General features: G+C 40.0%; 1 protein-coding gene across 1 annotated transcript in view; it reads left to right on the plus strand.

Annotated features, from left to right (window-relative positions):
• Window positions 1–17,540, plus strand: part of fgd5b (FYVE, RhoGEF and PH domain containing 5b) — a gene marked incomplete at its 5' end in the record, with an annotated part of 44,045 nt that extends 26,505 nt beyond the window's left edge. Inside the window, 11 exons of the mRNA XM_083971224.1 lie at window positions 417–488; window positions 750–818; window positions 3,363–3,446; window positions 4,354–4,433; window positions 5,868–5,964; window positions 6,903–7,040; window positions 7,202–7,304; window positions 9,850–9,986; window positions 11,870–11,995; window positions 15,246–15,400; window positions 16,968–17,540. Coding sequence (XP_083827350.1) covers window positions 417–488; window positions 750–818; window positions 3,363–3,446; window positions 4,354–4,433; window positions 5,868–5,964; window positions 6,903–7,040; window positions 7,202–7,304; window positions 9,850–9,986; window positions 11,870–11,995; window positions 15,246–15,400; window positions 16,968–17,004 — 1,098 coding nt within the window. The 3' untranslated portion in view covers window positions 17,005–17,540. The remainder of the gene's footprint in view (window positions 1–416; window positions 489–749; window positions 819–3,362; window positions 3,447–4,353; window positions 4,434–5,867; window positions 5,965–6,902; window positions 7,041–7,201; window positions 7,305–9,849; window positions 9,987–11,869; window positions 11,996–15,245; window positions 15,401–16,967) is intronic.
• Window positions 17,541–21,046: the final 3,506 nt, after the last annotated feature.

Below are 21,046 nucleotides of genomic sequence, written 5' to 3' on the forward strand. Positions count from 1 at the left end.
TTCTTCTCTTCTCTTCTCTTCTCTTCTCTTCTCTTCTCTTCTCTTCTCTTCTCTTCTCTTCTCTTCTCTTCCCCTCTCTCCTCTCCTCTGCTCTTGTCTTCTTTTCTCTTCTTTCTTCTCTTCTCGTCTCGTCTCTTCTCTTCTCTTCTTTCTCTCTCCTCTTCCCTTCTCTTCTCGTCTCTTCTCCTCTCTTCTTTCCTCTGCTCTTCTCTTCTTTTCTCTTCTTTCTTTCTCTCTTCTCTTCTCTTCTTTTCTCTTCTCTTCTCTTCTCTCTTCTCTTCTTTTCTCTTCTCTTCTCCCTCTTCTTATCTTCTCCTCTCCTCTCCTCTCCTCTCCTCTCCTCTCCTCTCCTCTCCTCTCCTCTCCTCTCCTCTCCTCTCCTCTCCTCCTCTCCTCTTCTCCTCTCTCTGTTTCAGGAGAACTTGTTGCGTCTGGTCAACATCGAGTACAGTGTTCACGGTCAGCGGGAGCTGCTGCAGCCTGGCAGGGTACGGCTCTGATAACACCATTGTTTCTTGTTGCCCACCACACACCCTCCTGCCCCCCCTACCCCCCCTCAACTACCCCTCCACCCTGTCTGCCCTGCACCACCCCTGTTGCCCTTTAACACACATCTGGGAACCCCCCCGGCTACTGAAACAACATTAATTAGCGCAGGCGACGTCCTGATGCATGTGTCATTAAACCAGAGAGACGATGAAGAGTTGATTCTGTTGTAACTCTGTGTTTTCTCTCTCTCATGTAATCAGGTGTTTGTTAAAGAGGGCACTCTGATGAAGGTCAGCAGGAAGAGTCGACAGCCCCGGCATCTGTTTTTGGTAAAACGCCGTTTCCTGCATGTCGTATTATATGAGTTAATAGACACTTGTAGGTTTTTTTTGTGTGTGTAAAGCTCCAGAGTCCAGACTCAGACTGAGCTGCTAAGAGCAGAGCTTCCTGACAGGATGTTTCTGAATACCGACTTCCTGAGCCAGTTCTTTACTGACAGCACGAGGAAGGTCAACGCAGCTCCACGTACACCTGCACCACTCTGCAACTGTACTGTAACTCACATCACATCAGATCAGATCAGATCAGACCAGGATCACGTGTCCTCAGCATGTTTGATAAACTCTGTGTTTTCAGTTCTGATCTCACAAACTATTTATAGAATTCAAAAAAGGGCAATAGAGATAATGATTTCTGCATAAATGAATTATTTTTTCAAACTAAGAGCACTAAAATACACGGTAACACATTATAAGTGCACACTATTAAGCATTAATTAAGCATTAAATCCGTATTTTTCAACCTTGGGGTCGGGACCCCACGTGGGGTCACCTGGAATTGAAATGCGGTCGCCAGAAATGTCTAGTAATTGATACAAAAAATTACTGATAAAAATCTTTTTAACTAATAATTACTCTTTTTAAAATTATGATTAAAACCGCCAAACACAATCTTAAACAACTGTATTCTATACTTTCACTTTCTTTAATATAAATCAAGTTCAAATAAAATGCAGCATATACAAATATCTGAGCTGGCGCATCTTGATTGACGGGGTCGCAAGAAATTTGGGATGTCAAAATTGGGGTCATGAGCCAAAAAAGGTTGGGAACCACCACTGCATTAAATACTGAATTCATCATGTATAACACATGAATATTCATTAGTATGTAGTTTATAAACACAGTTAAAAATGTTTTACTCATAGTGGTAAGCACTAACTGTGTTTATAAACTACATACTAATGAGTATTCATGCGTTATAAATGATGAATTCAGTATTTATTAATGCTTAACTAATGCTTAATAGTGTGTATTTATTATAAAGTGTTACCAAATTCACCGACCTAATAGAAATAAATCAAAACTGCACAGATAATCTACAGTACAAAGCAAAAAATAACTTCCTCCCAAGCAGTAAACAAAAACTGTTTAAGGAAAGAGATGGGAGATATGAACAAAGTAGGCTACGTGTATTTCTGTTGCTGGGAAGAAGTTGTGGAACAGCTTCCTGGAAGATATCAAACAAAGCAAAAAAAGAGAAAAAAGGTAACACTGTATAATAAGCTCACACTATTAAGCATTAGTTAAGCATTAAATACTGAATTCATCATTTATAACACATGAATACTTATTAGTATGTAGTTTATAAACACAATTCAGTATTTATTAATGCTTAACTAATGCTTAATAGTGTGTACGTATTATAAAGTATTACCAAAAAACATTATACAATTTAAAAGTAATTTAAAACAGTAACTTTTACTTGAAAGGTACAAACAAGGTTCAATTACATATTTTGCTGTTTACAACTTAATCTGCATCTGTTGAGTTTATCATTTGTTTATTTCTATTCCTTTAGTTTATTCCTGGACAGTGATGTTGTGAATATGTCATTAATATCTCAAAAATAGGTTGATGGATTATGATTTTATCATTATATCTATGTTTTGACCTATATAATTCGTTTGGCACCTTTCCTGTTTTTTTTGACGCCATTTAAATATAAATCGTTAAAGCTTAATACATGAGTAGGATTAATAGGCAGGTTCAACAGCCTGCTTCTTTTCAGCATAATGCCATAATTATGGACTGAAGTTTGATTGAATATAGTCTGGAAGGACGATTAATGATGATTGTTGATTTTTACTATATGTGCATATGACCGTAATAAACTACTACTATTACACTAATGTGAACGTAAATGAACTTAAACAGGAGGTAGATGACAACAAAATATTCTTCTCACCAGGAGAGATTAGAAAATTAAATTACCTGTGGAGCTTCTCCCTCCTGATCTGAGCTCGACACTTAAAAAAAAAAAAAAAAAAAAACGCTTGTAAACGTGGTCATCATCATCATCATCATCATCATCATCATCATCATCATCATCATCATCATCATGGTTGTGTAACTTCCCGTTTATCCACACGGACACGAACGCAACGGGACCGAGAGGGAAATGATCCAGTGTAAAAAATAATTCAGGAGTTAATGATGCAGTTTGTTGTCTGTTTACTGAAGAGTCTGTTTTATCTGTGCTCACATAAAAACTACAGGTGGTAACCAGTAATAATAATATAATATAATATATTATCAGTAATAATAATATAAAAAGTTTAACCACTGAAAACAAAGTGAAGCGGCTTTAAATGATCATGAATTATTATTAATTTATGGCAAAGAACACAGTGTGTGAATCTGAATGTGTAGTGTTATTGCACCCTCATGTTTGAACTGATGGCGCCACCTGCTGGACGACTGCTGCACACACATGAATAAACTCCCCTTGTTTTTAAAACCTTCAACTGTTTCCAAACACATCTGCATTCACAAGAAAATAATAAAACATAAAATATGAATCTGTGTTTCCAGATGAACGACGTGCTGCTGTACACCTACCCGCAGCAGGACGGCAAATACAGGCTGAAGAACACGCTGCCGCTCACGGGCCTAAAGGTCAGACTGTGGATTTAAAGTTTTTTATCGTAACACTTCCACACACAGTGATATATGCAAGAATGAAATGTAATACCAAAACTTATTAAACAACAAAATTATATATATGTTTTTTTAAAAAGCACTAAATGAACATTATTTAAAAAGGAACTTCATTCATTAATATGTAGGCTATTCCTTGATATACATAAGAGGTACAGTATATGGGTTACACTCTATATTATATATTTATTTATTATTATATTTATCCATAAATCTGTCTTGTCTTGTCAATTTTAATATTTGTTATAGTCAGATTTATCATGTCAGTTATTTTACATTTAAAACATGCACATATCGTTTCATGTTAGTGTCTGTGTTGTCTACAGTAGTTTCCTGGTTGGATCTTAATAAACAAACAAATAAAAAACAGTATTGGTTGCAATTTACACCATAGTCTGTATTTTAGATTTTTTTTTTTTCAATGTGGGATCTACAGTAACGTTCGTAATGTTTGCAATAAGATAAGATGAGATAAAAGGGGTTTACTTTATACTTTTCTCAGACTGGGAAATGATATATAACACAACACCAGTGTAAAAATAAGAGTAAAGTATAAAAATATCAACAATTTTGGAAAAGAAATATGTACAAAACATAAAAAATAGTAGGTTAGGAATAGATAATAGTGAAGTTAAAGAGTAAACACTAGATATTACAGTCAATGGACCCTAATCTTACTGTGTAATTACAACATTCAACGTAATAATTGTTCTATTATCCATCCCTGATGCACCTATATGTCTATTTTAATGTTATATCATCACTTTATTGCTATATATTATACAACAGTAACGTTTATAAAACCTTAAACAGCTTCCTCTCTGTTTAATGTCTGACCCGTCTCATTAACCTGACGGCTCCTCAGGTCAGTAAACCGGTGGTGGAGAACGTGCAGAACGCCCTGAGGATCGAGGGAACTGACATCTCCATCACTCTGTCGGCCAGGTGGGTCACACTCTGTGTTAATGATCGATCACGATCGTTTATTATGGAACGAGATGAAACATGTTCACGTCACCACAGCAGGTTTTTAACCCTCAAACATCAACAGAGTCGTTCTCTGATGTTTTACACGTTTGGTGTCGTTGTGTTGGCTTCAAACATAATTCTTCAGTCATGGTTATATATTATATATGTTGACTTCTTGGAAATGTATCTTTTGAGCAAGTAATAGTAAAAGCTGCAATTTATAATTTATTATCACGTGATTTCAAGGTTGGTCGTCAGTCTGAACAATGTCGGACATGTGGAGGTTTTTGACCGTCACTATTGTTTAAGAGCTTTAAGTTACTCATTTCATTAATTTAATGGTATTTTCATTATTTTTTTGGAATATATTATTAGCAATCATTCATTCCAACTGCAATCACAGCCCTCGGTCAACAGTAGAGGAATTTCAGTTTTTTTTTTCATTTGGTGTACTTTTTTTTTCTTGTGTATTTTTGTTTAGATCTTATTTAATGTCTTTCTTTCTTTCTTTCTTTCTTTCTTTCTTTCTTTCTTTCTTTCTTTCTTTCTTTCTTTCTTTCTTTCATCACACCATTTTCTTATTCATTGGTTGGAAGGGAGCAGAGAGAAGTTACATCTTATATCGCCTGCCCCTCACTCAATATCTAATTATCTAGGGGCAGGCGTCCCCGGTTCGAATCCCGAGTCGGGCGGACCTTTCCTGCATGTCATTCCCCCTCTCTCTGCCTCCCCCTTTCCTGTCTATCTCACTATGTGCTATCAAATAAAGGCAAAAACGCCCAAAAATATATACTAAAAAAAAAAAAAAAAACTAATTATCTAGTAATCTGTCACTGAGCAACAGTCTTACCATAAAACAAAACATAACAAAAAAAAAACAACAACAACAACAGAACAAACAAAAACAAAGTTTCGAGTTGACTTATCTGTCTGTCACTGAGCGATACTGTAGTCTTACCATAAAGTAAACAAAACAAGCATAATGAAAGATAAAACACAGCATTTCAAGCTGACATTTCTACAAGAATCACTGACTACTTTTGTCATAATTTCTGATTTCCATTATTTCCTTGAGCATTTTCTTGGCTTGGAAAATATTTGTACAGGTTTTCAATTCATTACTTTGAGAATTCCATAGTTTGACTCCAACTACAGAGAAGGGGGTGATTTTGGACACAGTCATGGTGTCAGACAAATAAAGTTTCTATTCCATTCTTTTCTATTCTAACATTTAACTAAGTTTTGTCATCGTTTTTCGACTTTGCTTTTGGAAAGTACAAAGTTGCCGCCTTTTTGTTTTGGTGGTGCATTCACGCCACAAGCTGCTCATCGTCCACGACGGCACAGTCAGGCGTGTTGTTATAACGACCGCACAAATCAGTTGTTCACAGTTTATCTGTGTGTTTTCAGCTCGTTCCTGGAGAGAGAGGACTGGTTCTACACACTGAGCCGCACAGTCACCGAACACACACGAGGATCTGCAGCGTTCAGCAGCTGCTCAGGCGACGTGAGTCCCGTCATCATCACATCGATAACATAACTTGTTGCACTGCATTTTGAAATAAAATTCTTGAACAATATGTAATAATTTTGTAATGAGTTGTTACATAATTCAACTTTCAACTTCAACTTTATTTTATTTGTATAGCATAGGGATGCACATGATTAACCGTTTAACCGTTAACCGATAACAAGAACTTTGACCGATTAATACTATCGGTTATTTATTTATTTTATTAGCTCCTTATGTCGTCAACTCATGGGGGCGTGTCGACACGTGCAGAGTCCACTGCCTTCAGTCATATTTCGTAGCAAAAAGTTACACAGGAGGACTGACAGTATGTGTAGCAGCCCCACTGAAGGAAGGTCAGACAATAAATGTAGCTACACGGACATAGATGTGCATCACCTGTAACTACGGCGCTGAAAAAAAAACAAAAAAAACGAGGACGTCGCTGCTCTCCAGCCTGTTCACCTGCAGCTCTCCTGCAGCTCCACAGAGGAGCTGTCAGAGGAGCTCTGCTGCTCCTTCAGCCTGATGTCTGGCTGCACTTTATAAAAACAGTTCTATTGGACGATCTAACCTCCATATGAGCTATCAGCTGAGACGGAGCTGATCAGCTGTTGCGGCGCACAAAAAAAAAAATATATATATATTTTTTTTTTGCCGTGTGCCTCAAGCTTCTTAATCTTATCGGTTAACGGTTAATAATCGGTTAACGAGCGTCGGTTATCGGTCAGAAAAAAAAATTAAAATGTGCATCCCTAGTATAGCACCTTTCATGCTTGGAGCAACACAAAGTGCTTCACAGGGTTAAAAACATTGCAAGAAAAGAACAAAAAAAAGAAAGAAAATGCACCAAATTATTCCGTTTTCTTTTTTTTTGTGCTGCACAGCTTCTACCATATAACCAGTGTGTGTGTGTGTGTGTGTGTGTGTTGCAGGTGAGAGATCGTCTTCATCTGTCCCTGGGAGAAAAAGCTCCGACTCTGGTCCCGGTGTCTCAGGTGATGATGTGTATGAACTGCACCTCAGACTTCAGCCTCACGCTGCGGCGACACCACTGTCACGGCTGCGGGAGAGTGAGTCACAGAAAACAACACAGAGTGGAGAACCAGATGTTTCCAGATGAGACCGGAGAGTCTGACTGAACTAACTGGTTCCACTTTGTCTGTGTGTGTGTGTGTGTGTGTGTGTCTGTGTCTGTGTGTGTCTGTGTGTGTGTCTGTGTTGTTGAATACAGATTGTGTGTCGGAGCTGCTCCAGGAACAGATATCCTCTGAAATACATGAAGGACCGAATGGCCAAAGTGTGCGATCACTGTTACAACGAGCTGAAGAAGAGAGGTGAAGGAAATAAAACACTCATCAGTTTGACAGAAACTCCCAAGACAACAGGAAGTGTTTCTGGAGGACGCAATAAAGTGAGGGACCAGGCTAAAGGCTAAAGCTAAGCTAACATGATCAATATGATCAATACCACGTGAATCATGTGATATTGATGTTCTAATAAACCAAACAAACTCAGCTCATTGTCAAACCCACTAACAAGAAGCTGTCTGCACAACTTCTAAAGGCCCCAGATCGGTCCCTCGCTTTATCGTGACTGGTCCCTCGCTTTATTGTGACTGGTCCCTCGTTTTATTGTGACTGGTCCTTGGCTTTATTGTGACTGGTCCCTCGCTTTATTGTGACTGGTCCCTCGTTTTATTGTGACCGGTCCCTCGCTTTATTGTGACCGGTCCCTCGCTTTATTGTGACTGGTCCCTTGTTTTATTGTGACTGGTCCTTGGCTTTATTGTGACTGGTCCCTGGCTTTATTTTATTGTGACTGGTCCCTCGCTTTATTGTGACTGGTCCCTTGCTTTATTGTGACAGGTCCCTGCTTTATTGTGACTGATCACTCGCTTTATTTTATTGTGTCTGGTCCCTCGCTTTATTGTGTCTGGTCCCTCGCTTTATTGTGTCTGGTCCCTCGTTTTATTGTGACTCGCTTTATTGTGACTGGTCCCTCGCTTTATTGTGACCGGTCCCCAGCTTTATTTTATTGTGACTGGTCCCTAGCTTTATTGTGACTGGTCCCTCGCTTTATTGGCACTGGTCCCTCGCTTTATTGTGACCGGTCCCTCGCTTTATTGTGACCGGTGCCTCGCTTTATTGTGTCTGGTCCCTCGCTTTATTGGCACTGGTCCCTCGCTTTATTGTGACTGGTCCTTGGCTTTATTGTGACTCGTTTTATTGTGACCGGTCCCTCGCTTTATTTTATTGTGACCGGTCCCTTGCTTTATTGTGACTGGTCCGTCGCTTTATTGTGACCGGTCCCTCGCTTTATTTTATTGTGACTGGTCCCTCGGTTTATTGTGACTGGTCCCTCGCTTTATTGTGATCGGTCCCTTGCTTTATTGTGACCGGTCCCTTGCTTTATTGTGACCGGTCCCTTGCTTTATTGTGACTGGTCCACTGCTTTATTGTGACTGGTCCCTCGTTTTATTGTGACTGGTCCCTCGCTTTATTGTGACTGGTCCCTCGTTTTATTGTGACTGGTCCCTCGTTTTATTGTGACTGGTCCCTCGCTTTATTGTGACTGGTCCCTCGTTTTATTGTGACTGGTCCCTCGTTTTATTGTGATCGGTCCCTTGCTTTATTGTGACCGGTCCCTTGCTTTATTGTGACTGGTCCCTCGTTTTATTGTGACTGGTCCCTCGCTTTATTGTGACCGGTCCCTTGCTTTATTGTGACCGGTCCCTTGCTTTATTGTGACCGGTCCCTTGCTTTATTGTGACTGGTCCACTGCTTTATTGTGACTGGTCCCTCGTTTTATTGTGGCTGGTCCCTCGCTTTATTGTGACTGGTCCCTCGTTTTATTGTGACTGGTCCCTCGTTTTATTGTGACTGGTCCTTGGCTTTATTGTGACTCGTTTTATTATGACCGGTCCCTCGCTTTATTTTATTGTGACCGGTCCCTTGCTTTATTGTGACCGGTCCCTTGCTTTATTGTGACTGGTCCCTCGTTTTATTTTATTGTGACCGGTCCCTCGCTTTATTGTGACCGGTCCCTTGCTTTATTGTGACTGGTCCCTCGTTTTATTTTATTGTGACTGGTCCCTCGCTTTATTGTGACTGGTCCCTCGTTTTATTGTGACTGGTCCTTGGCTTTATTGTGACTCGTTTTATTGTTACCGGTCCCTCGCTTTATTTTATTGTGACCGGTCCCTCGCTTTATTTTATTGTGACCGGTCCCTTGCTTTATTGTGACTGGTCCCTCGTTTTATTGTGACTGGTCCCTCGTTTTATTGTGACTGGTCCCTCGCTTTATTGTGACTGGTCCCTCGTTTTATTGTGACTGGTCCCTCGTTTTATTGTGACCGGTCCCTCTCTTTATCGTGTCCCCAGAAACACTTCCTGTTGTGTTGATGTGTTTTGCAGCTCATGTGTTACAGCTGATGAAGTTGTTTCCCGAGTTTGTAGCACGTTTGTGTCTTTGTGTTTTGTTTCCCTGGAAGACCCCAGGGAGAGTCTTTAATAAACATAAACATAAACATCACCGCATCTTATCTCTGTGAACTAATATGGTTTTGTTCTTCAACCAAGGCAACGTTACGACTCTTCACTCATTATCTATGTCATTAACTAAAAATAATGTTTAGACATAAATATACATAACCTGATTCCATAGAGTTACATCGGAGGTCATGCGGTCAGAGGGAGAAGATTATCTCTTTATAAACCAGTTTGTTTTCACCACAGTGAGGGTGTGATGCTCCAGTTTGTCTAAAATTAAACATGTGGTTTAGAAAAATATCAAAGTCATAACCGATGATGATTCTGTCCATGTTTGTCCACATGGTTGTGTATTAATGTGTAGTTTCCACCCTGTTGTGTGTCTGTGTAGGCGGAGATGTGTCTCCTCTGACGGGGAAGAACAGTCCTCGTCCACATCGCTCCAGTCGTCCTCTGTCCGCCGTGTTTCAGAACATCCACCCGCCCAACATCTGGAGACACCGTAAAGGCACCATGTCCTTCAACCAGGTACAGCCCCTCCAGTGTGTAGCCTCTGTCTATACTGTGTGTGTGAGATAATAGCGTGCCGAAGCGGAAGCAGGAAGTAACGTCGCCTTGGGACCTCAACTCAGTTTCAGTTAAATTTATTTGACAAGGGACAATGTACATTAATAAAACATTGTAAAAAAAACAAATGTAAATGCACCCGAGTTAGCTAAAAAGCTAGTTTTCATCGCCAGTCCCTCTGCCTGATGATAAAGGGCAACCTTAAAAGAGAGCAACAATGAGGTAAAATACCACATTAATAAATATACATTAATAAATATACATTTGTAAGGCCATAACACACGTTTGCGATGGCACAAGGTAGTTAGTGCTCATAATATAATTAGTTCTTAGTGCTGCCATCATAAGGCATCAGCAATACATAGTATTAAGGAACAGGATTCATTAAATGAATCACTATAACTATTACTATGTAATAACTATCTGGTTACTACATATAGGAAGATACATGACAGAATACTCAATGCCTATACCACATATGCAATAACTATCTGGTCACTACACATAGGTAAATACATGACAGGAAAAAGTCTCCATGTAAATGAACGGGAGTCAAAGTTTTATTTTGTGATCCGATTGAATTGTGCCATGAGAAAAAAATATGACCTCTACCTGTGAAGAGAAATCAGCAGTTTATCATAAAACGACAACAGAAGAATGTATTTTGTGTGACGACGCTCTACGGACTACAGATCTGGTGTCCCACAAAAAATAAGTCACCAACTGACACGGGAAAGGGCGCCATGTGGTGTATGACGTCACCTACGCGACTTGTAGTCTTTCTGGTTAAGCTGCGTTCACACCGGAACTTTTGTTTTTCGAACAAGCGACGAGTTTACATGTTAAGTCAATGCAAACGAGCGATTGAGCGTTTAATCGCCCAGGTGAAAAAACGCTGGGGCTCGGAGCAACAGCGAAGGAGTGATTGAGCGTTTTCTGTCGCTCGAGATGAGAAATCCCAACTCTCCGGCCGTCAGTCGCTCGTCGCTCGTCGCTGATTGGCTGCCGTAATGCTGGTGGTGCCGGTGTAAACAGAGGCACATGGCAGTGGGCATGACGTCATCAGAGCGAAAATGCAAGTCTGTGGTTCTGAGCCAAATTGACGAGCAAATGCAGCTGAGCGACGGAGCGTTTTTTTCGGAGCGATACGAGCGACGGCGACAAAAATAAAAGGTCCGGTGTGAACGCACCTTTACGGATTCTTCTGAATTTTATTCTACAATATTTTTACAACAAACTGCTGATTTCTCGGCATGAAACGTGATGTTTTAAAGGGACAACGAGGAGTTTCTATTTGGTTATAAAAAAGTCTCATATTAATGTGGATGAATCTACGCTACCCACACTTGTTAATGGGCCCATTTTCGATAAATATATCGTTTTGTCTCTATCGTTATTTTGTTGTTTTAATTAATGGTGGAAATGCTGGGCCGACCAGCATTTCTTCACTTTCGGTTTTGCGGCGAGTCATGAGAATAACGCCGCCGAATCGCTGTTTATGGTCGGAACTACGACGGTATGTGATCGTCTTTGAACCTCTGACTTTATTTCTTGATGAATGAAAACATGAGTCTGTCTTGCGCCGGTCAAAGAATTTCACGGTGCGCGGAGGCTCATAAATGTGAAAACGCTTCGCTTTTCTAAAACTCCTGGTTGTCCCTTTAAACAGGTAGAGGTCATATTTTTTTCTCATGACACAATTCAATCGGATCACGAAATAAAACTTTGACTCCCGTTCACTTACATGGAGACTTTTTCCGAATTGAGGTCCCATGGCGACGTTACTACCTGCTTCTGCTTAGGGCTCTCTATAACGACAGCTGTGTGTCCTGATCTCGGTGCAGGTGATGGAGTCGGACGAAGGCTCCCTCAGCGGCGCTTTACAGAGAACCAAGAAGAGCAAGAGGAACTGGAAGAGACTGTGGTTCCTGCTCAAAGACAAGGTGCTTTACACCTACCGAGCTCAAGAGGTGAGGGGACACACGCACTCCCCTTCAACCTGAACCACACACACACGCACTCAGCTGGAGGTTCAGTCCATTAAACCCAGTCCAGGGGGTTCTCCCGTTTACATTACACTTATAATATAGAAACGATTGGTTTACCGTTACGTTTTTAATTCAATTAATACGTTCTTTGTTCCAACTCACCATAATATGATAATAGGCAAGGCAAGGCATCTTTATTTATATAGCACATTTCATACCATGGCAATTCAATGTGCTTTACTTAAAGACAAAACATAAAAAAAGCATAAAACAGAAGTTAAAACCAAGAGCAAATAAAAGTAAAATAAAAGAAAATAGATAAAGTTTTAAGTTCTCAGCTATAAGCACGTGAAAAGAGAAATGTTTTTAACCTGGATTTAAAAGTGCTTACAGTTGGGGCTGATTTAATAATAATATTATTTAACCAGTCATGTGGAGGTGATGGTTCAGTCCACTCTGTCGTCTGGTTTTGCTGCCGTCGCTGCAGGAAACTGCAAGGTTTCTGTGAAGGGAAGTGGTTTAGAGCCGCTCGCCACATTTATAACACACAGTGGAGCTTGGAACATGTGAATCACCTGTTGCAGTGAACCTGTAATTTAAATAGCTAGGACTCTTGGTTTTTCTTTTAAATGCAGCTTTCTTCTTGTTGGCAGTCGTCAGGTCGTCTGTCGTCTCATTGCTGAGTCTTTCCCGGCGACGCTTGTTTTTTTACTCTTACTCTTTTTTACGCTTGTGGACCTGCCTGTTAACTGAGAGATGGAAGTGGAAACATGTCCAAAATCAAACGACCGGAAGTGTACATGAGATAAAAACAAACGATTTTATAGTTTTTCATTCTCTCTCTGAGGCAGGGCCGTTGCAAGGAATTCTGGGCCCCCTTAAAGAATACTAAAGTGGGCCCCTGACTTTTCCACTTTTTTTTGTTAGACTACATATGTACATATTATCATTTTCTATTTAGTCTGCTTTGTTTTGATGCTAATGCAGCATTATTAGTATTAGTCAGGGTCTAAGCAGAATAATTCAGTCATACAAAGATTAGACTACTGGGGTTTTTATGGGCCCCCTTTGTGGGCACTGGGCCGCTAGAATTATCATCACCTTTCTCCCCTATACAACGGCCCTGCTCTGAGGCCTGGTACCAAATAATCCAGAGCCCAGTGGTTGGGAACCCCTGCATTAAAGGACAATTCCAGTCAAATTCAACCTGGGGCTCTAGTTTCCTAATATTTCAGGTTTAACAAATCGCAACAAATCTGCAGATTTTCCTTTTTAATGTCTCCTCCTCTGCAGTAGTTCTGTCTGTCCCTGTATCGCAAAGTCTCGCATGGCATGAGTATGTTGACAGGTCTGAAGCTCCTGTTTGTTTTATCCATAAAGGAATATAGAATAGAACAGAATAGCATATGCTTTATTGTCATTGTAAACAGTGTAACAACGAAATTGGTTTAGGATACCCTAACCATAGTGCAATAGTAAGACAATAAATATAAGTATAAAAGCAATAGTATATAAAAAATAATAAAATACAGCATACTAAAACTATAAACTATTCCACCCATGCATCATTCATTCATGGCATCTTGTTGTTCAAAAGCCTGATGGCCCAAGGGTAAAAAATGTTCCTGAGCCTGTTTGTGCGTTGCCTCAAGACCCTGAACCTCGTACCTGTAACTCGGAGGCTCGATGTTTTCCTAGCGGTCACAGTAAATCTGGATATTATTTATTCAGATGAAAACAAACAGAGCTTCAGACCTGTAAACGTACTGAGCGACTCAACTTGACTCTCGCGCGACAAACATGTCGTCTTTCTTGAAGTGAACAAACCCCTCGGTGTCTGTTTGAAGACAAACTGTGGTTTTGTGGGATGTAAACAGCCTATAAGATCTGTCCACTCCCATTATACGAGAACAATAACGATAATGATTTCAGGTGTTACAACAGAAGGCAGCAAAAGTAGATCATAAAAGCGAGAAAAGCATATAATTAAATTGTAGAATAAATAGTTAGATACAAATATTAAAAACACCACGGTGTTGATACGGTGCTGTGGCGATGCAGCGACAGACAGAACTACTGCAGAACAGGAGACATTTTACTTTTAGACCAAAAATATTAGAAACTAGAGCCCCAAGTTAAATTTGCCTGGAATTGTCCTCAGAGATGTACAAATACTACTGATCAAAATTTACTCCGTTACAAGTAAAAGTAGCTCAGTCAACATGTTACTCGAGTAAGAGTAAAAAAGTACTTAAAGCAGAAGTAAGCAATATTTTTGATATTAATATATATAATAAATATATAATTAATATATATTAATGTAAGTCTTAAATAGTTATATCTTCCGACAGCAATCACTTACATAGAGTGTTTGGTCTGAAACACGGGTCTGTCAGTCCCTCTGCTCTGCTCTGAGCCGAGGAGAAAACATTTATCGTATCCTACAGTTTTTATCCAATGAGGAGAGAGAACGGCATAAAGGGGCGGTCCTCTCTGTGTGTGCAGCCAAGGGATGCGCGTGAATGTGGCGACGTAGGGACGAGGACCAATAGATCCATGACGAGGGCGGGGGCTGCTAACTCCATCGGCTGACAAGAAGTTATGGTGCGTTCAAGGCAACTCGTAACTCGTGTTTTTCCGACCTGTGAAGTCGTACCAGTTCGATCTGGTACGAGTTCACGGGTCAGAAGTTACGAGTGGCCGTTATAGTGACTTTCACCGGTAAAACAGGCCGGAGAAACACGAGTTACAGGTTGCCTGAAACGCTACAAAGTCGTAAGTCGTGACTTGAAGCTGTAATTTACGGTTTCAAAAGCCTGCCTGGAACGCAGCATTAGCCAAAACGACCGGATCGCTTACTTCTGCTTTAAGTACTTAAAAAACTTAAATTTACTTAAAGTAAGAGTAAGAGTAAATTTCTTATTTTTCACATGAATGAATTACTATAATTTTTTCTAAATGAATTTAAGGACCTTTTAACTCTTGTTGTTTCTGAGAATGAACTCTTTGAAACCACCTGCACTACTGATGTGCTGCTTTTAGGGGTTAGGGTTTCCTTCTTTAACAAACACAGCTTGTGTCCAATAGTATTTTGGGAAAAAGAAAAAGAAAAAAAAAGAGCAGACCTGAAAGTAACGAGTACTTTTCAGCCTTCCTAGAAATTAACTCGAGTAAAAGTAAAAATATTTGTCTTGGAAATTTATTAAAGTAAGAGTAACCCGTCTCTCTGCAGGAGAAGGTGGCGTCGGAGACTTTGCCGCTGCTGGGCTTCACCGTGAAGCTGCCGGAGACGCCGGAGGAAGAGGACGAGGCCAACGTCTTCCAGCTTTACCACAAAAACACTCTGTTCTACAGCTTCAAGGCCGAGGACAACTACACCGCCCAGAGGTGAGAGACGGGTTCGATCCCTCGAACACTGAGCCACTGTGACGTCCCGACTGGAAACGCCTCTATAAACCTTTAGCTGCTGTGACTCACTCAGACTCAGTAGAGAGTTCCTATTCAGCTGCTGTCGTGTGAAGTAAAGAAAAACCAGAGGAGAGTATAAAAGTTTGACATGAGTCACTGAGAGAGAGAGCCAAGTTCAGACTGAAGGGAAAAAACATCTGCATCAACACCAGAGTCAGTTTCTGCTTCAGAGACGAAGACGCTGGAGAAACTTTCTACTCGTTAATTTTAATAATGAGGAGTGATGAGTTTTAAAATGAGCTCATGTTGTAACGAGGCTTTGTCTTCACAAACTCGTCTACAATTTATATTTACATATAGAAATATTCCTGCAAACAGTATTTTTGGTGCCTTTTTTATATGTAAATAACATTTCTGTGTCTCCTCTGCCTTTGTTTTTATGCTAAATGTTGCACCTTGATACCAAAGCTGATTCTTTCTGTGTGTAAACTCACTCAGTGATAAACATGTTTCTGATTTCAGTATTTCATGCTCATAGGAGCAGAATTAGATTAGATTAGATTTAACTTTCTTATTGTCAATACACGTCACAAGTACAAGACAACAAAGTGCAGATTGCATCTAACCACCCTTAGAGAAACACCATACCAACCATATGAACTTCACATGTGATTCACATGTGAAAAATTTTGCACATGGGAATCATCTTATTTGCACATGGAAAAATTTGGTTTTGGCCCAATTTTATGTGAATCACATGTGAATAACCGCGTGGACCAATTTTCCACATGTGGTAACGTGATCACATTTTTGAAGTTCATGTGGTTTTTCTGAAAGGGCAGAAGTGCAGAATCAGAATGACACAACTATATTTATTCTTAAAAAGGCAGTTGACATGTCAGCATGTGGACAGGACGTGCATGCAATACAAGTGCAAATTGTCAAGAATAATAAATAAGGAGATAAGATAACATGATATAAATATGCAGAAGTGCAGGGTAAGGACTGATATATAAATATATACAGTGTCATCATGCAACAGTTTGGTCCAAAATGTCTGTTAATGTGAACAGTTCATCAAGTGGAAGATTAAATGATTTCCAAAAGACATAAAGAATAAAGAATTCATCTTTTCCATGTTCAAACTGCCAGAAAAGGAAAAGGTTTGCCCCCCCTGCATAGTTAGTAGCTAGTAGCCCCCCGCCTTTGTAAACTATCCCAGTGTGTAAATAGTAAATATCTTGTCTGATACCTTGGTCAAAGTTCTCTGAGAGCTCAAGTCTCCTGGGTTTCCCATTCTTTTGCAGGCTGCTGCTTTGTTTCCCTTTTTCACTCTGAAACTGTAGAAAACTAAAATAATACACTGATATTGATGAAAATATTGATAAAAAAGAGTGTTTCATGTTTAACTTTATGTCTTTTGGAGATCATTTCATCTTCCACTTGATGAACTGTTGTTCACAGTAACAGCCATAATGATGACCTTGTGTATATATATATTTACAACATAAATAACTGACCTCGGCTGCTGTTCCTCCTCATGCAGGTGGGCCAACGCCATGGAGGAGGCCACCGTGCTATAGGACCTCACACAAAAAACTGACTAACTGTGAAACCAAACAGCGAAGACTTAAAGGGAGTAAAAAAGAAAAAGAAAAGAAAACTGCTGGTGTGATGGGAGCAGTGGAGAAGTGGCTGTGACTGAGGAGGAGGAGGAGAAGACGTCTTGTTCTTGGAGAGGGAACACGATCACCTAGTTTGTGGCGCCGCCCGCTGCTGCAGCAGGTGTGACGGCCGTGGCCCAGATACCGGCCGCCGCCACCGCCGTGGAACATCACATTGATGTGACCTGTATTCCTCCTGAGCTGCAGCACCAGTCCTGCAAACCAACGGGAAGAAAAAGAGAGACTTATATATTCTATGATTTCAGGATAATATAAAACAAATCTTTCTTTTACGGTTGTTTTCAGGGAGGCAGAAATAAAACAAACACATTCGACCTCACTGAGACGTTTCTGACCTCTGTTCAGGTGCTTTTTTTTTTAAAGTCACTTCCTTCATTTGGACATTTGTTCTTCTTCCACTGGATTAGATGCATCTCTTCAGCACAGAGTCAAAGGATGAGTGGGTTTATATGTAAAGAAGACGTGTCCTGTACTGTAACGACAGTGAATTAAAGGGACAACGAGGAGTTTTGGAAAAGCGAAGCGTTTTCACACTACATTTATAGTTTTGCAAGACAGACTCATGTTTTCATTCATCAAGATTTAAAGTCAGAGGTTCGAAGACGATCACATACCGTCGTAGTTCCGACCATAATCGGCGATTCAGCTGCGTTATTCTCATGACTCGCCGGCCGCGAAACCTAAAGTAAGGAAACGCTGGTCGGCTCGACCAGCATTTCCACCACCACTAATAATAACAAAATAACGATAGAGACAAAACAATATATTTATCGAGTGACAAGTGTGGGTAGCGGAGATTCATCCACATTAATATGAGACTTTTTTATTGTCGCGGAATTTTTCGTTCTGCCGATGGAGAAACTCCTCGTTGTCCCTTTAACAGTTTAATGCTTTTTTTTGCACTGATAAAAAGAGATAACGAGTGTATCTTCATCATAGAGGACTTATTATTATATTATATTATATTATATTATATTATATTACACTCTTCTGTTGGGAAAACGTGCACATGAATGTTTTTGCTGTTTTAAATATCTATAACAAGTATAATGTAAATTCATATTTGTATAAAAAAGGGACTGAACCATGAATCTGCACTGATCTGTAACCAGTGTCCTGGACTCTGTACTGTACTTGATGATAATGATTATGTTTTTTTTTGTTTTTTTTAAAGTTTATTTCTAACATTATGATTTGGAGACTCAGTAAACGAGGCAGTAACGATGCAGCAGCCTGTTTGTGTGTGTGTGTGTGTTTCGTCTTCTTTATCCTCCTCGTGTCCTCTAGATGGCAGGTGGACTGAACTCTGCAGCGGAGCTGAAGGTCGTGATGACTTCCTGTCACCGTGCCCTTGGTGACGGAGCTCAGTGCATGTACAGTAAAAAAAAAAAAAAAATAGAAACACATCCCACTCACACACACAGCGTCTGTGCTGGCATGTGGTCGCATCACACCGGGGACCAGAGTGTCGAGGCCGGAGCTGCTCTGCTTCCCGTCCTCTCGTCCCCCCCCGAGGCAGCGTGACCCAGAATCAGATCAGGCAGAAAAAGTTTGCGTAGTTTTTTTTCTGGGGCTCCTGAAAAGTTGTTTTTGGAGACACCTCGTCCTACATAGAGGACGGTCGTTCATCATCACCAGGCTGCAGCCCCAGTTCTGTTCCTCCCTCCTCGGCTGCTGCTTCATCAAACATCTGAGTCGGGGGTTTTTCTTTCGCCTTTTGCTGCTGCTGCTGCTGGTTAAAGAGGAACTCAACTCTGCTCCATGTGTCCCTTAACTCCCAGCTCCAGAGTCCTAGTGCTGGTTAAATCAATGACTAGTAACTAGTTCCAGGGCTGTTGCTAGGAATTCTGGGCCCCCTTAAATAATACTAAAGTGGGCCGCTGACCCCTGACTTTTCCACTTTTTTTCTTAGACTACTTTTTGTATTATAATTTTTTATGTCGCCTACTTTGTTTTGATGCTAATGCAGCATTACTATGAGTATTAGTCAGTGTCTTTTGCAGAATAATTCAGTCATACAAAGATTACTGGGTTTTGTGGGCCCTACTGGGCGCTGGGCCCCTATAATTATCATCACCTTTCTCCCCTATACAACGGCCCTGACCGCCACACAAATATTGAGACTGAAGAACATTACTTTTTTCAAATTAGGGCCAATGGCATGAATTTGTGGAAATATTGTTGAGAAAAGAACGTGATCGAAAAGTGATCAAAAGTTTCAGAAAGAAAAATCCAGAAATAGTAGTTACATTTCTAAAAAAAAAAACAAAAAAAAACAAACTAATAACATAAATAAAAGTGGTCAAATTTCAAGTAAAAGTTGGGGACCCCCTTTGAACCCTCTCAAGGACCCCTAGGGGTCCCCGACCGCACTTTGAGAACCATTAAAATCAATGACTTGTAACTAGTTCCAGGGAGAATGGAGGCTCTCTACCTTCCACCTAGCGTCTCTTGGCTGAAAACCAAAAAAACCCCAACTTTTCAAAAAAAAATTACCACTTTTTTCTAGAAATTTTTAAACTTTTTTTTTTTTTTTTTTTTACAAATCTTACCACTTTTTTCTAGATTTATTTTTTTTACTTTTTTTTTTTTTGAGAATTTTTACCACTTTTTTCTAGAAATGTTTTAACTTTTTTTTTTGAGAGAGAAATCTTACCTACGACTGAGTATTAGGGCCACATTTACAAATAAAAAAATCACAAACTTAAATTTACGACTTTATTTTCTATGTTATAACTTTTTTCTCGTAAGAAATTTACGACTTTATTCTCGTAAATTTACGACTTTAGCTCTGAACAGCTCGCGGCTCTGCTCCGCCGTTCTAAAAAATAGCTTGCACCGACAAAGGTAACAAACCTACTGCTTTGACTATAGGGATTATGGCAATGGGCCAATTTGCCAAAATGTTCCCTTTAAATGTGGTTGTTTTAGCTTTTATGCTACAAAATATTTCCCCCAACTACTATATTTAAGTTCCCTGTTAAAGGCCAAACTTCAATTTTGTAAAAATGTCCAGTCTATTCTGGTCGCTGCCTTTATTCCCATATATTCCTGGTAATTCCAATGGAAAGTTTCCAATTTTGGAAATTCCCGGAATTTTTACAACCCTAGTTAAGAAGACACAATGTCACAATGTGCACACACATAGAGCAGCGTATGATTGACAGGATTTATCACCTCTCTCACTTCCTGGACCTGCTGTTGCTTCACTTTGTCTCTGTGTAAAAAAACAAAACAAAACAAAACGTTAAGTACCTGATTCACAATAAGAACAGGTGCAGTCAGTTACAACTGAATGATTGAAGACAGAGCTTTGTGATTTTTTTTCTAGTTTCTAGTTTCGCCGAATCAGCAGAAATCGATCCACCTGTTGACTTTGTGCTGGTTGAAGAGTAAACGGGGCGATAACAGAGAAGACTGAGCTGATTAAAGGGATAGTATCATTTTTATTAAAGTGGGTTGTATGATCTACAAATAGCCCTTAAGTACTTTAATTGCAGTAGAAGACTCTCTGCACTCCTCCCGTTAGCAACGCCAGCCCATAATAGCCCTGCCCAGAGATTTACAACATACATTGTTGTGAATGGACCCAAAGAAACGGCCTATTTTCGCGGCCTAAAAGAGGTTTTACCTGAAAAAAAATACACAGTTCCATTGTTCACTATAATATAATTTTTTCCAGCCCCTCAAAGTGCAGGAAAAACACAGTTTTTATTTGGACCTAACCAACTCACGTATCCCTCCGCCCAGGGTTAGCGCCCGCCGATCAGCAGTTGGTTGGCTATAAATAAAAACTGTGTTTTTCCTGCACTTTGAGGGGCTGGAAAAAATTATATTATAGTGAACAATGGAACTGTGTATTTTTTTTCAGGTAAAACTTCTTTTAGGCCGTGAATTCGTGAAAATAGGCCGTTTCTTTGGGTCCATTCACAACACTGTA

The sequence above is a fragment of the Trachurus trachurus genome (assembly GCF_905171665.1).
Source record: "Trachurus trachurus genome assembly, chromosome: 5".
In the NCBI taxonomy this organism is placed as follows: Eukaryota; Metazoa; Chordata; class Actinopteri; order Carangiformes; family Carangidae; genus Trachurus; species Trachurus trachurus.